Source organism: Pelobates fuscus, chromosome 7 (assembly GCF_036172605.1).
Source record: "Pelobates fuscus isolate aPelFus1 chromosome 7, aPelFus1.pri, whole genome shotgun sequence".
Lineage (NCBI taxonomy): Eukaryota > Metazoa > Chordata > Amphibia > Anura > Pelobatidae > Pelobates > Pelobates fuscus.
In genome coordinates, this window is record NC_086323.1 from 120268376 (window position 1) to 120285576 (window position 17201).

At 46.1% G+C, this 17201-nt stretch overlaps 1 protein-coding gene across 1 annotated transcript in view; it reads left to right on the forward strand.

Moving 5' to 3' along the window:
* LOC134569199 (NXPE family member 2-like) overlaps positions 1–17201 on the forward strand; it is a 41455-nt gene that overhangs the window by 9792 nt on the left and 14462 nt on the right. Inside the window, exons 3-4 of the mRNA XM_063428113.1 lie at positions 12777–12838; positions 15926–16144. Of these exons, the coding sequence (XP_063284183.1) occupies positions 12777–12838; positions 15926–16144 (281 nt within the window). The remainder of the gene's footprint in view (positions 1–12776; positions 12839–15925; positions 16145–17201) is intronic.

A 17201-nucleotide genomic window follows, 5' to 3' on the forward strand; every position in this document is an offset into this window, starting at 1 on the left:
AGTTCATATAAAAGCAAGGAAGACGGCTAAGGAGCCTGTCTTTCTTGCTTTTATATGTAGACTATAGTGCTCCTTTAACCCCTTAAGGACACATGACATGTCTGACATGTCATGATTCCCTTTTATTCCAGAAGTTTGGTCCTTAAGGGGTTAAATGCATGTTTTTATTGGTGGTATGTCAACTAAACAACTAAATAGTGAATATATTTGTGTTATTTTCCAGTTTGGAGAATGAAGTGTCCCTTTAAAGTGTGTATTAACATCCACCCCTCCCAGGGCCGTCTTTAACAAGGGGCAAACAGGGCAGCTGCCCCGGGCCCAGTTGCTCCTGGGGGGCCCAAAGCAGCTGCCCTGTGGGCCCCCTGTCCGCAGCCAGGTCTGAACAGCCCATCGGGATACTGAGAAATATCCCAGTGGGCTGCAGCAGGTGATGTAATCAGGGCCCCCGGCCCTTTAAGAGAGCTCCTGACCGAGCCCCTGTCTTCCGGCCTGCTGGGAGGAAGTGTTGTGAGATCACTTCCTCCCATTTAACAGAGTGCCGCTGGGGAGGATTAGCCATACATGGAGAGAAGGAGGAGGTACAGACCAGGAAGAAGACTCCCATCAATCTCAGCCATCCAGCTCCCACTGGACTACAGGGAAGACACACTTCTGTAAAGGTAAGGAGGGTGGCTAAACTATGTGAATTCATATGACTGTGTGTGTGTGTGTGTGTGTGTGTGTGTGTGTGTATGTATGTGTATCTGGCTGTATGTGTGTGTATCTCACTGTGTGTATCTCACTGTGTGTGTGTGTATCTCAATGTGTGTATATCTGACTGTGTGTGTGTATCTGACTGTGTGTGTGTGTGTATGTATGTTTATCTGACTGTGTGTGTGTGTGTATCTGACTGTGTGTGTGTGTGTGTATCTGGCTGTGTGTGTATCTGACTGTGTGTGTATCTGACTGTGTGTGTGTGTATCTGACTGTGTGTGTGTGTATCTGACTGTGTGTGTATCTCACTGTGTGTGTATCTCACTGTGTGTGTATGTATGTGTATCAGACTGTATGTGTGTATGTGTATATCTGTGTGTGTGTGTGTGTATATCTCACTGTGTGTGTGTGTGTGTGTGTGTATCTGACTGTATGTGTGTATGTGTATCTGACTGTGTGTGTGTGTATCTGACTCTGTGTGTATGTGTGTGTGTGTGTGTGTGTATCTGACTGTGTGTACATCTCACTGTGTGTGTATCTCACTGTGTGTATATCTGACTATGCGTGTTTATGTGTGTATCTCACTGTGTGTGTATGTATGTGTATCTGACTGTGTGTATCTGACTGTGTGTGTGTATGTGTATCTGACTGTATGTGTGTATGTGTATCTGACTGTATGTGTGTATGTGTATCTGAGTGTGTATGTATCTGTGTGTGTGTGTATCTGAGTGTGTGTGTGTGTATCTGACTGTGTGTGTATTTGACTGTATCTCACTGTGTGTGTGTGTGTATCTCACTGTGTGTGTGTGTATCTCACTGTGTGTGTATCTGTCAGTGTTTGTATCTGACTGTGTGTGTATATCTGACACTGTGTGTGTAAGTGTGTATCTGGCTGTGTGTCGGTGTGTGTTTATCTGGCTGTGTTTGTGTCAGTGTACATGTACCTTTGTGTCAGTGTGTATATGTACCTGTGTGTGTATGAGTGACAGTATGTGTAAGTGTGTATCTGTGCATGTGGCAATGCATACATCCCATCTAACATTGCACACAAATACAACCCTGCATTCCAACATTAACAATGCACACAAATACACCACTGCATGTGTATCTGTGTTCCTGTGTGTAGCACTGTTTGTGTGAGAGTGCATCTGTGTGACAATGCATACATCTCAGCATTCCTACGCCAACACTGCACACAAATACATTTGTATTTGTGTATATATCTGTGTCAGTGTGTGTAAGTGTGTATCTGTGTGTGGATGTGCCAGTGTCTTTATCTCTGTGCGTGCACGTGTATTTATGTATGTGGCTGTGTGTGTATACGCCAGTCTTTGTCAGTGTGTCCAGATGTTTGCATGTATCAGTGTGCTAATGTGTATGTATATCTGTGAATGTATATCATTCATCAAGGCATTCAAACACAACATGCAACCACACAAACACACCCCTGAATTCAAACTCAAAAAGTATATAGAAACACATCCCTACACTTAAACACCAATACTACACCCTACATGCACACACATACTGTATACAACAACATGCTCACATTCAAATGCACAAACAAATACAGCCCTGCAAGAATGGTCAAATGGTAGATCCCCAGCTGGCATAGCATCGTGGGAATTGTACAACAGATGAGGATCTATCTTTTCTCTGCTCTTGCGCTAGAGGGAAGGCTCAAAACAATGTCTTGCACCAGGGCACTGTCTACATTAGTACTGCCACTGTGTTGGGGTGGAGGGCATGATTGCATGCCAGAGAGTGAAAGTTTCGGGGGAGGGCGAGGGATGGCAGGATCCAGGGGGCCCAAACAAATGCTTGTTCAATCAATGTTAAAGACGGCCCTGACCCCTCCTATTCCCTCACACCTTGGCTTGATACTGTTAATATCCTGTGGGATAAGGGAAAATAGTTAAAGGGACACTCCAGGCACCCAGACCACTTCTGCTCATTGGAGTGGTCTGGGTGCCAACTCCCACTACCCTTAACCCTGCAAGTGTAATTATTGCAGTTTTTCATAAACTGCAATATTTACATTGCAGGGTTAACTCCACCTCTAGTGGCTGTCTATTAGACAGCCACTAGAGGTCACCTCCTGGGTTCTAGCACAGGTTTCCTGTGCTAGAGCGTCGCTGGACGTCCTCACGCTGTGTGAGGACCTCCAGCGTCGCTCAAAACCCCATAGGAAAGCATTGAAATGATTTTTCAATGCTTTCCTATGGGGAGACGTAATGCGCATGCGCGGCATTTCCGCGCATGCGCATTAGGTCTCCTCGGCCGGTGAGCGAGATTAGTCTCGCCCACCGGCCGACGTAATCATTAGGAGGAGCGTCGCGGAGGCGGAGACAGCGGCGAGGGACATCGCCGCTGTCCCAGGTAAGTGACTGAAGGGGTTTTCACCCCTTCAGTAACCGGGGATTGGTGGGTGGGAGGGAGAGGGACCCTCCAGTGCCAGAAAAACGGATCGTTTTTCTGGCACTGGAGTTTCCCTTTAAGGACCTGCTCAATTCGATGCCATTTTGGAGTTTAATCATGTTGCTTATTCAGCCCTTTAGGCACACATATGATGCACACACATTTAAATAATTTTAACACTGCCACTTGCTTTTAGCTAGAAATACTCTGTTTTACATAAACTTGATTGGTATGCTCTAATTTTGAGTGAAGTACCTTTCTATATAGGTGTGGCGAAACCAACTTCGCCACTGTGAACTGGAGAAGCCTGGTTGCTAGCCTCCTGCCCAGTGATTATGGTCCCTGGTAGATATTGCCCTTTAAGGGACTGAATTGGGGCTTATGGACTTCTACCATAATGTACTGACCCTTTAAGAACTACTTTTGGGCAGGTGGATTGTATTATACTGTCCCTAGCTCTTTAAATACTTTGGGGAAGGATTGGTACTTTTGTATATGACACTTCGGACACAGTCGAAGCTGTCGAAGTCGTTGAAGTGGCCGGCATCGGACAAAGGACCACGTGGCGGCGGCCATTTTAACTTCGAACCCCGCCAACCCTTAACATCAACTCCACTTCAACACTTCGAATACCGGCCACACTTCGAATGGGACTTAGCCGTTTTTATGCCAGAAATTGACCGACCGCACAGCCCAAATCCATGGAACTGTTTTGGGCAAGGAAAGGTGCTTGCGGTCGGTCATAAAAGGACTTCCGTGTAACTTTTTATTTACTGAAGGGATTGGTATGATTTTTGAGAGTGTTTATGTTTAAAGTATGCTGAGTCTGAATATGTGGGTGCGATGTATGGTTTTAAAGTTATGAAAGTTGTGTAAAAGTATATTTTAAACTGTATGCATAATGGGATTATGTGTCACACTAAGGGGAGGGGATGTGTGGGATGTAACATCTATGTCATTGGTTATTTTATGCCTCCCCTGGGTGTGGCCTGTATGTGTACTCATGTAATAAAAACCAGGCTGGGTGCCCCAGCACCAGAGTTCCTGTTTAACCCTCAAAATGAAGTGTCGTCTCGTTCTTGGGGGGAATTGGATTGTAAGCTGACTGCCAGGAGTGTAAGCGGATTGTATGCTTTTCTTGTTCAGCTGTTCCAGTTCGGAGTGTTATCTTGTATCCAGTTCGGGAGTTTGGTGTTCTGCAGTAGCTGTGCCTGTCTCTCAAAAAGGGGATTATCGCCTAAACGGATTTTAACCCCTTATTTGCTGAAACGGTCCGTTACAATAGGGTTTCCGCCTTTCTTGCAAACTTGTATAATTTGTATAAATATGTATTCATCACATCAGAGAAACTGATGGAAGAGACAAAATAAGCGGCATGGAAGAGAAAATGACTAAATCACTAACAAAAAAATTCCAAGGAAACTGTAAATATCAGACCACTTGTATTCATTGAACAAAAGCTTAGCATGTCTGATAACTATCCATAATTGCAATTTATGCTGACTTCTTGAAAGACTGACAGGGGTTATTTACTAACTGAGTTAAATGCTAATTAAATCACATATTAAAAGGTAATACCCAGGCAAAAATAGCCAAGTTAGTTGTGACTATGGCTCAGTTGGAGTTGATTTGTGCAAATTCTAAATTTAGTGAATAACCTATCAGTTTTACAATAGGTTGCAATCAAAGTTGGTTGCCATACTTTGTTAGTCTGTTTTGCCATTGTCTATAATAAATAATTTTAGCTAAATATTATGATTGTGTTATGCTGTTGTGTAACTGAGCCGTCACTTTATGTTAAGAATTATATGAGCTGCCATGATTCTGCCCAGACTTATCGGATCCTCCAGCACACAGTCAGAGAAGGAAAGGGATATGATATCAATGAATTTTGTGTGATTATGCCACATCTCCATTCCAACACTCTCCTCCTGAGCGCACACCACCTGCACACAGTAGCTGTTTCGATGCCAAAATCTGGAGTTTTTAACAATGCTGCAGCAGCAGCAGCAGCAGCAGCAGGCAGCCAACAGTGTAAGGTCCAGGCAGTGAAATTAAAGGGCATGCAGGGTGTGGCAGCATCGTAATCACATTGTAAAATTAACTCAGTAAAAATATAACCGTTTCAGGCACAGCCTCTATCTGCTCAAGTCATTTTCACTATTCTCAGTGCCCCGCTGAGGACTATGATTTTATAACATGACAGGAGGATTCATATTTGCTAGAACTCCACAGCCGCAAAAAACACAGAGAGTAAACGACCAATCAGAAAACAGATAGGAAACCATATAACTCCCTTATCCACACTCTACTTCCTCTTTCTTTGCTGCTTCACACCAGTACAGGTCAGAGTACAACTGCCTCCTGCTTTGGTTGGTGGCTGTGTGAATTATTGCATATTTTCAGTGTTTGTCATACTTTATTTATCTAGAGATTTATTGATGTATGCAGCTTCATGCTATCTCTGCCTATATATTCTACTGGGGATCGTGGGGGTTTTTGTGTCCCCTCAGTCTTCCCTATCTCTGTATCTCCCTGGTTTTTCCTCCGATCCCCCCAAGCTCCGGGACCGCAGAGTACGTCTCCAGCTGGCTCAATCCACAGACCGCGTGTGTCCGACCGGGTGAAGGAGCGTGAGCTAGCTCATGCTAGGGGACCCGTCTGTTCACCGCTTGCCGGGAATCCGCTAGAGGGGTTGTTTCCCCCTCTGGGGGCCTGGGGCTACTCCAGACCACGGCCTGGGCGTACTGCCGGTCTGGTAGGGCCCTTCCCCCTGCATCAGGCCTGGTGTGTATATGTCCCACAATCTGTGTTTTTATGCATGTAGTTCTGCATGGTGGGCAGTTGGGGCGTGTTACACATATTGTGCTGCACTAAGTTATATGCAGCATGATTACAGAAGGTTGGATCCTATGCATTGGCTATTATATGCTTCTATACCAGAAGGTTTTACATTTTGACCATTTACCACAGGGTGCCCCCAGGATTTCTAATTTACATGTATAAGGAGCGCTTCCCATGCAGTGGACCTTGCTGCTATTCTACTCCGCACATATAAGTGACCTGGCCTGCTCTGTTCGTGCCCTCTGATTGGCCTGCTCTGACAGCAGGGCCGGTGCAAAGACTTTTGGGTACATAGGCGAAGATGCATTTTTACGCGCCCCCCCGCCCCAAAACATCTTCACCTGTTCCTCTTAACCTCCCTTTTGTGTTTCTTATCCCGTCTTTAAGTATCTGGCTCCCTTTAGTATATTTTATCTCCTATTTTTGCCTTTGTGTGTCTCCTATCTCTCCTCTTTGTATGACTCTTACATCCTCCCATATTTTGTGTGTCTTACTCCTCCCAGCCCCTTTGTGTCTTTTACTCTTCCCAGCTCCTTTGTGTGTGTCTTTCCTTCTCAAGCCCCGCTGTGTGTTTTTCACATCCAGCCCCTCTCCCTTAATGGTCCCCTCCCTTCTCTGACCCTTACTGTTCCAATCCCCTCTCTCCTCCTTTCCCTGTCCCTTAGTGTTCCTCTCCCCTCCCCCCTCTGTTCCCTGTTGCTTAGTGTTCCTCTCCCCCCTCCCTCCTTTTCCTGTACCTCAGGGTATCTCTCCCCTCCTCTCCCTGTCCCTTGGTGCGCCACCCACCCCCATAGTGGTCCCCTCCCCTTTCTGGTGTGTCTCCTACCTTTCTTGTAGCGTGGCTGAGTGGAGCGAATCCCGGTACAGTGAGCTTTTCCTGTCAGTCCTGCCAGGAACAGGAAACAGAAGTTCCTGTACCACGGTACACTCCGCTTGGCCACGCTACAGTCAGGGGTGTATAAACACTGACTGTCACACACACTCAATGACAAACACACAGACGTCTCTGACAGCCAGACTCACTTATCTGACACACTCATTCATTGACAGACACCCACACGCACACTGACAGACACACAAATACTGACAGACTCATTGACAAACACACACTGACAGACACACACACACACACAAACTCACAGACACACATACTCACATGCACACACACACACTGACAGACACACATACTCACACACACACTGACAGACACACATACTCACACACAAACTCAGACACAAATACTCACATGCGCACACACACACACACACTGATAGACACACACAAACTCACAGACACACAAACTCACAGACACACAAACTCACAGACACACAAACTCACAGACACACAGACACACAAACTCACAGACACACATACTCACACACACTCACATGCACACACACATACACACACTCTACCTGGAGAGCTGGCGTGGGTCTCTCATTGGTGGTCCAGTGGGGCTGCTGGGAGGCGTCCGGCTGAACTGGATTGCGAGGTGGCAAGGGAGCTCTGATCTCTCTGATCTGCTCCCTCGCAGGCTGTTTTCTGATGCCGCGGGAGCCGGAATATGACGTCATATTCCGGCTCCCGCGGCATCAGCAAAAGGCACGCGAGGGAGCAGATCAGAGAGATCAGAGCTCCCTCGCCACCTCGCAATCCAGTTCAGCCAGAAGCTGCACCGGGGATCCAGGAGATGAACTGGCAGGAGGGAGCACTTCCCTCCTGCCGGTCACTGGAATTTTGCGCCCCCAGAGTCGGTGCGCCCTAAGGCGGCCGCCTGTGCCGCCTTATGGACGCGCCGGCCCTGTCTGACAGTGCACTATGGATAAGCCGGCTTTTGTCTGTGACCAAAATCCCCTTCGGCCGCAGGCCTGGGGGACTATACTGGGAGTATTATACTAGGGGACCTCCCCAGACTGGGGACCTCCCCAGACCACACTATAGACACTAAGGTTTTGTGTGTCCGGATAAGCACTGCTCCCACATTATCTGGGGTGACACCTGTCATTTCTACCCCCAGGCTACGGTCCAGACAACTGCTATGGACGCTCCGACCCAAGGTAGCCTACAGGCAATGACCTACCTCTGTGGAGAAAGCGCTATCACGAACCCTACCCCTGGCGCCCCAAGATAGGGACAAAGCGGGGACTCCGCACACACAGGTAGAGTCCGATCCCGACTCACCAGACAGAGACCAGACGCGCACACCTAAATGCTATTGGAAGGGTGAAGGCCCTGAGGCACGTACCCGGAAGGGCCACCTTCTCACCAGCCTGACAAAGGCACTTCTCTGAAGAGGAAGAAGAATTCATTCTCCCCCCACCCCTGTCCATCCTGGATGAATGGCGGGCGGATCAATCCCCCTCGGAGGACGAAGGCGGGTGGGGTGAGGAAGACCCGGAGGATTCCGCTTCGCAGCACCTGCACTCCCCCTTAGGGGAGGACGTGTTCATGGACTTGACGGGCGAACCCCTCTTCGACCCGCGTACCATTCGGCAACCACAGGTCTCCTGAGTGGTCCCTACCCGAACATCTGGCGCAGTTTGTCCCTTATTGGATTCGCAGACCCCTCAATTGGACAGTTCAGAAGGGATTGAGGGCAGAGTGCCCCAGGCCCACCTTGCCAGACAAGGTCGCTATGACACCTGAATTCGACCCGATGGTCTCCACCTATCCTCACGATGGCGTATGAAGCTGTCTCACAGGGCTCGTCCCTGGACCCAGCGGCCATAAGAGATTGGGTGTTAAGCTCCATTTGCCTGCTGGGCAACTCCAACGTGGCGCTATGCATGGAGCGAAGGAAGGTGGTCCTTATGCGCATGGACGCAAAATTATCGAAATTGGGGTCCAAAGAACTGGGACCTTTGGCCAAAGGGCTATTGTTCGGAGAACCCTTCATTAAGGAGCTCCATAGACACGTTAATCTCTATGCTACCCTGAACAAGGCCCAATCCTCGATGAGGAGAGAGTGTTGCGCACTCACACCCCACGTGTTTTTGGCAGGGCTGCATGACAGCGGGGTCGTGCCTCCAGCCGTTTCTGGCCATCGAGCCACCGAGGTTCCCAGACACTGACTTTCTTCCCCAGCGACCATCCTGGGTCCTTCGCCTCCCAGAGGTCGGATTGTGGCAGAGGAAGCCAGGCTCGTGGAAGAGGCAGAATGCCTACAGGTGAGACATGTTACACGAAATATTTCCCCCAATCTTTTGCATGCCAGCAGGTTACGTTATTGTCTCGACTGGTGGCGGGACATTTCCTCGGACACGTGGATACTCCAGACGGTCCGGGGTTATGTTATAGATTTCCATTTTCCTCCGGCTCCGGTATCATCGAGGGAACAACAGGCTCTGGTGGACGCCGAGATACAAACCCTTTTCGACAAAGAGGAGGTTCAATGGGCGCCGGATGAGGGAGGTTTGTTCAGTTCCATATTTCTAGTCAGGAAGAAAACGGGAGATTTACGTCCAGTTAAAACCAGAGAACCCTGAACGCCTTCATAGTCTACCAACACTTCAAGATGGAGGGCATCCATCTTCTGAGAGACTTACTTTGCCTAGGGGATTGGTTCACGCGCCTGGACCTAAAGGATGCTTACCTATCTGTCCCGGTGGAATCCGGATGTCGACGTTTTCTCTGCTTTCTCCGCTTTGTTTGGAAAGCCAATGCCAATTCACCTGCCCACCCTTCGGCCTCAGCACGGCACCATGGTGCTTCACCAAGCTCCTGAAACCGGTGACGGCACGGCAATGCTCCAGGGGCATTCAATGCCATATATCTGGACGATCTGCTTCTATTCTGCAAGGACACCTCCAGCCTGAAATCTCAGACACTTTATACGGTCTCTTTGTTCGAATCTCTGGGTTTTCTAGTCAACCGAGAGAAGTCGGCTCTCACACCGACACTGGTAGTTAAATTCTTGGGATTCGAAATAGATGCGACTTAGTGCATCCTACGCCTCCCTCAGGCCAAGATCACGGCCATTCAGAAAGAAATCCGATGGATCCTAGGCCAGGAACAGATACCAATCAGGGTCCTGGCACGAGTGGTGGGCCTCTTATCTGCATCGATCCAAGCCATCTACCCAGGACCCCTTTACTACAGGGCCATGCAGTGCCCGAAAGCACGCTTCCTAAGCAGGAAACCCTCCTATGATCAGCTGATTCCCATCACGCAGGAAGTCAGGACCGAACTTCGCTGGGGGCTGCTACACATGTCGACCTGGAACGGCAGGACGATCTTCGGCGTAACTCTGGAATTCGTCCTGAAATCAGATGCGAGCCTCTGAGGCTGGGGGGAGACCTGCGCAAACACCTCTACTGGAGGCCCCTGGTCACACATGGAAGCAGAGTATCACATCAACTGCCTGGAATTCATTGCGGGCTCGTTCGCAATACGGAGCCTTGTGGGACATCTGTCGGATTGCTGCATCCTACTGAAAATGGACAATGTATCAGCGGTACAGTATATCAACCGCCTGGGGGGGCCCGCATGCGGGCACTGGCGGAAGTGATTAAGGAGATTTACAATTTCTGCCTTCAGCGCAATATCACTCTCCAGGCGGAGTGTCTCCCAGGTGTGACGAACCTGACAGCAGACTGGTTCTCCAGACATTGGAGAGATTCCTCAAAGTGGCACTCCGCAGAGGCCCATTTACAGTGGATCTGCTCGCCTCCAGGACGAACTTCCAGGTTTCAACTTATTTCAGCTGGCTCCCGGACCCGACGTGGACAGCAGTAGATGCTTTTCTTCAGGACTGGCCATCACAGGGAGCCTACGCTTTTCCACTATTCACTATGATCTCCAGGGTCCTACTTCACTTACGGCGTCAACAGGTATCATTGGTGTTGCTGATACCGCTTTGACAAGGCCAGGCTTGGTTTCCAGAATTACTGCGGCTGTCATGTCGGGACCCGCTTCTCCTTCCATCCCCGCAGATGCTCCGTTCGGATTAACGGTGCAACCATTACCCTCTCGTACTGGAAGGCCACCTCCACTTGGTGGCTTGGACTCTTTCCAGGGTACCTGGAATGTCAATGAACTATAGGGATCAGCTAGAAACCTCCTCTGGGACTCTTGGGCCTTCAGGAATGTGAAGATGTTGATTGTCCGCCTGGAACATATGGTGTCGTTGGTTCCTGGAACGGAGTATCGATCCCTTTACAGCACCTGTATCCAGCATCCTGAATTACCTCTCTCATCTCTTCCACCAAGGGAGATCATATCGTTCTGTTAACGTTGCCAGGTCGGCCATTTCAGCGGCTCATGTCCCCCTTCGAGGGACTCCCATTGGACAGGACCCCTTGGTTTGTGGACTCTTGAGAGGCATCAGACTGTCACGTCCGCCGGCACCTAAATATGCATCTCTATGGGACGTGCACCGAGTTTTGGATTTCATACAAGAATAGCCAAATAATCATGATCTATCCTTACGACAGTTGTCGGCCAAGTTTGCACTTCTTTTGTGCCTTGTATCTTTTTGTCGGGTCTCCGACATCCGTGCTTTTGACATCAACGCGTTCACTTTTTCCCCGGAATGGGTGACCTTTTCGGTGTTGAGATGTACCAAGTCCGACTCCACTGCCATTTTCTATCGATAATTCCGAGAGGCTCCTAAGCTCTGTGTGGTGTCTACTCTGTCTCGCTATGTGATCGTTACTGTTCCGCTTCGTGGTTCCCAATCGGAGCAGCTATTGGTATCTTATGTGCGTCCACATAAACCGATTTCTTCCACCTTGGCTCGCTGGATCAGATGGTTACTGTCGTTAGCCAGTGTGGACTCTTCATTTGGTGCTCATTCGGTAAGGGGCACGGCGGCGGCGGGCACCCTGGTAGGGGGCGCTTTCCTTTCGGACATCTTACGTTCAGTAGAGTGGTCTCGAGAAGACACCTTTCGGCAGTTTAATTTCAGACGGGTGGAACATGCATCGTTTGCTTTATTGGCTGAGCGTTGAAACCGCAAATATGAAGCCCCCTGTCATGTTATAAAATTGTAGATTATGCTAGCTTTAGTGTACCTATAATCTTAATTTTATTAATGACAGGAGGCAAATATTTCCTACCCTTTTTTTCTCCGACCCTTGTTTTGAGTGTGTTCTCTTATGTTTGAGTATACTAGGTAAGATATGTTGCCCTTCATATGTTTCTTATTGTTTATTAGATCACCACTCTGTTTTCATTACAGCCTAGGGCGGGGATCTGTAAATTTGGTGGTGTTAACAATTTTTTGCACTGGGTGGCTGCATGTTTTTTAATACGTACATTTTGTTGGCTAATCACATTTTTCAATTCTGTTTCTCTCGTTTCAGTGTAAAGTTTCAAGGATGATACCACGTTCGAATTTCTAATTCGGTTGAAGAGTTTGTGAGAGTCGTTATTTTCCTTCATGAGACGGACGGTTTATTGTTATATATTTTTTTCTGACTGTGTTTGTTTATCGCAGCTTGAAAGAGGAAGCAGAGTGTGGATAAGGGCATATATGGTTTTCCTTTCTGTTTTCTGATTTGTTGTTTACTCTGTGTTTTTTGCTGCTGTGGACGGAGTTCTAGCAAAGAGAGACTTAACCCCTTAAGGACACATGACATGTGTGACATGTCATGATTCCCTTTTATTCCAGAGGTTTGGTCCTTAATTAAGGGGTTTAGCAAATATTCGCCTCCTGTCATTAATAAAATTAAGATTATAGGTACACTAAAGCTAGCATAATCTACAACTATAAAATAAAACAGAATAAAACATATGTGCAATTGTCTAATTAAACAAGAAATGAGATGAGATGTGTGTTATAATATTTAATCTGTTGGTTTTTTTTTGTCTTCAAATTAAAGGTCAAATATTGGGGTAACAATTCCCATGGACACTGGAAGCATTGCTGTTGCGAGTTGTCAAAGTAAGCTTGATCTCACTTTTCTTTGTTATTTTTCTGAAAGGAACACTTCAGGCACCATAACTACTTTAGCTTGTCATAGTGCTTATGGTGCCAGGAGTGCATTGGAGCCCCCTCCATTTGTAAGTAGTCAAACTGTTTTTGACTTCTTACCTGCGATCTGCGGGCAATCGCTCCCCTCCTCTACTACTAACACCAATGGATGGCTTTGATTGATTTCTGAGAGCAATCAGCTGACAGTTTTACTGCTTACAATGGGGGTTGCCAGGGCACTCCTGACACCATAATCACAAGGGCCGTCTTTAAAGGGGGGCAAAAGGGGCAGCTGCCCTGGACCCTGTTACTCCTTGGGGGCTCAAAGTAGCTGCCCCATGCGACCCCTGCCGGCATCAAAACCCTGTGGACTGCATCACCTGATGTAATCAGGGGCCCTCAGCCCTTTAAGAGTACTCCGGTCTGGGCCCTTTTCATTTTGCCTGCTGGGAGGAAGTGAGGTTAGATCACTTCCTCCCAAGTAACAGAGTGCTGCTGGGGAGGTGGAGGAGGCATGCACCGGAGGAGAAAAGGGACTGAGGAAGTCAGACTGACATCAGCCCTGGCTGTGTATCTAGCTGTGCGTGTATCTGTCTGTGTTTGTGTCAGTGTGTGTATCTGGCTGTGATTGTGTCTGGATGTCTGTGTCAGTGTGTGTATCTGACTATATGTGTCTGCGTGTCTGTGTGTCTGTGTATGTACATCTGTGTGTGTGTGTATCTTTATGAATGTATACCTGTGTATGTATACTAGTGTGTCAAAGTGTATGTGTACCTGCGTGTGTGTGTGTGTGTGTGTGTTATTGAGAGTGTGTGCATATATGTGTGTGTGTGTCAGTATGTGTAAGTGTGTATCTATGCGTGTGGCAATGCATTCATTGTTCCAACAACATTGCACACAAATACACCACTGCATGTGTGTCTGTGTTCCTGTGTGTATCTCAGTGTTTGTGTAAGTGTGCATCTCTGTGTATGTGGCAATGCATACAACCCAGCATTCCAATGCCAACACTGCACACAAATACACCCCTGCATGTAAACCTGTGTATCTGAGTGTGTGTACATATCTGTGACAGTGTGTATCTCTGTGTGTGGATGTGCCAGTGTGTGCATCTGTGTGTGTGCACCAGTGTCTGTATCAGTGTATGTATCTGTGTGTCAAAGTGTGTATCTGATCGTGTGCATGTGCTAGTGTGTGTATATGCCAGTATATTTGTGTTAGTGTGTATCTGTGTGTTAAGATGTGTGCATGTGTCCAGGTGTGTGCATGTATCAGTGTGATTATGTGTGTATCTGTGTGTCAATTTGTATGTATATCTGTGTTAGTATGTGCATATATCCAGGCAATCAAACACACCGCTGCAAACACAATCATTACATACAAACACACCCCTGAATACAAACTCCAAAGTTGTAAACAAACACACCCTTCACTCACCAATACTATACACAAATGTTCATCTGCATTTCAAATACAACACTAGATCCAAACACACCCCTGCATGCAATTACAAACATCACATATAAACACACCCTTTTATTAAAACACTAAAATAATATTCAAACACCAGCTTAATACACAAAAGAACAACTGCATTTAAAAGCCAATACTACATACAAACACCCCTGCATTCACCCCTGCATTCAAACGCAAACACTACACACAAGTACACCGCTGCATTCCAGTGGTGACAGTACATACAAATACACCCCTACATGCACACATATACTCTATACAAACACATGCTTACATTCAAATTCACAAACACTGCTCACAAATACAACTCTACAAGAATGGCCAAATGGTAGATCCCCAGCTAGCAGAGTATCGTGGAAGTTGTACGACAGATGGGTATCTAATTTTTCTCCACTCTTTTTTTGAACTACAGCCCGTCTCTACATTAGTTCCATCAGTAGTAGGTTGGGGTGGAGGCCGTGATTGCATGCCAGGGAGCTGGGGGTTGGAGGTGGGGGCAGGGTACAGGGGGCCCAAGCAAATGCTTGCCCAGGGTCCAATCGATATTAAAGACGGCCCTGATCATCACTACAGCGAGCGGTAGTAGTTATTGTGCTTAGAGTATTCCTTTAGGATGAACATACTTTTTCCAGTGACATGATAAAAAAAAACATATTTTTTTAAATCCATTAATTTTAAGTAGAGTTCTTGTATTCTGCCATTACCACCCTCAGCTATCAACTTTTTATCAACCTCTTCTGCATCTTTTGTACCTTTGCTATTGTTTACAAACCCTGTGCTGTCACAAATCTTTTTACTCTTCCAGGCCTCTTTCTTATGTTGGTTTCATAAGTGAGAGCGTCTTCCTGCATAGTAAGTTCCAGTTCACAAATCCCTTGATAGACAAAAAGCTCTACATGTTTAAAGGGACACTCCAGGCACCCAGACCACTTCTGCCCATTGGAGTTTTTATAAACTGCAATAATTACCTTGCAGGGTTAAGTCCTCCTCTAGTGGCTGTCTATCAGACAGTCCTCCTCTAGTGGCTGTCTATCAGACAGCCACTAGAGGGACATCCGTGTTCTTAGAACGCTATGTGAGGACCTCCAGCGTCGCCTAAATCCCCATAGGAAAGCATGGCATAATGCTTTCCTATGGGGAGGTCTAATGCACGTGCGTGGCCATTGTGCTGACATCGGCAGGGGAGGAGAGTAGGGACATCGGCGCTGGACTCCGGTAAGTCACTGAAGGAGTTTTACCCCTCCAGCAACTTGGGATGGGGGGTGGGAGGGAGAGGGGCACTGCAGTGCCAGGAAAACTAATACGTTTTCCTGGCACGGGAGAATACCTTTACGTGAAATGTACCAATGGTAGCCAACAAAAAGTTAATGGTCGACAGGTGTTTCCATCTTAACCCATTTGTATCCTCACAAGCAGTAGGTGATTTTTTTGGCACCAACAAAATGAGGCCTTAACGTTCTGCACAACGTAACAGGGTAAAATATTTTCTAAAACAAATATATTAACATCTGTGAGCAAAGTTTAAAATCTAAAGAAAGATAATGTGTAATATGTATTTGTATTTGTTTATGTATATTTCAGGAAACATTACAGATGTAAAACCAAAATGTAGAATTGGGATGCCTATGCCATATCCAAGTGGATATTTCTTAAATAATGTATGGCACTCAAACTTCTGCAACCTTTCTTCTTATGAACCATTGTCCCATATTGATGAATGTTTGACTGGAAAATTGATTTATCTTATGGGAGATTCTACCCTTCGTCAGTGGATTGAATACTTCCAAAAACATATGAAGAGTAAGTGTTCACTTTATTTGTTCTTCTACATATTTATAGACACCTGCTTTGCCTACACAAAGCATCTGTGTTTTAGTACATTATTGTTCAGTTTTGATTATTGTTGTAAGCTCCCTGTACCTGTGATATTTTCTTGCTATTTAGCCCCATCTTGTATAAGTTACCTAGTGCGTGTCTTTCAGTCCCCTTTTCGGGTCTCTTTTTTCCAAACCTTTTACCCTCACTATATTATCCTAGAACACTTTCCATGTCCTTTACCACACCACTGTGAAACACCTATCACCTAAGCAATGACTCTTGGCTAGGAAAAGATGCATTTTGCAACTCCACCCACGTAACAAAAAAAAAAAAAAAAATGCATCTTCATGTGTGTTTCTCTTAACCCCTTAAAACCGGAGGGCGTACTATTACGCCCTATTCTAATCGGCTCTAAACGCCGCAGGGCGTAATAGTACGCCCTCTGTTTTTTTGTTACTTACCCGGTCGCCGGCGATCCCGCGCCGGCGATCGCGGTTGCAGGGACTCACCTGGGATCCCAGGGAGTCCCCCGCGGCAGATCCTGCCTCCTCCAGACTCTTTCCCCCCCCCGGCCATGTGAGAGTTAGGTCCTTGCCTGTAATGACAGTTAGTCCCCCTGCTGGCTGGAAATCAAATTAATGTTAAAATAAGTGTAAAAAAAATGATATACTTAGATATATATATATATATATATATATATATATATATATATATATATATATATATAATCTAAGTATGTATATACACACACACACACACTGTCTAGGTGTATTTTAATATTAATATATATATATATATAATTATATATATATATATATATATATATATATATATATATATATATATATATATATAGATATATATATATATATTAATATCAAATTACACATAGACTGATACTGATTAAATATATATATATATATATATATATATATATATATATAATTATTGTTATATATATATATATTTATATATAATATAAAAAAAATATGTAAATACGTTAAAAAATAAAATTAGTATTTATGTAACATTTTGATAT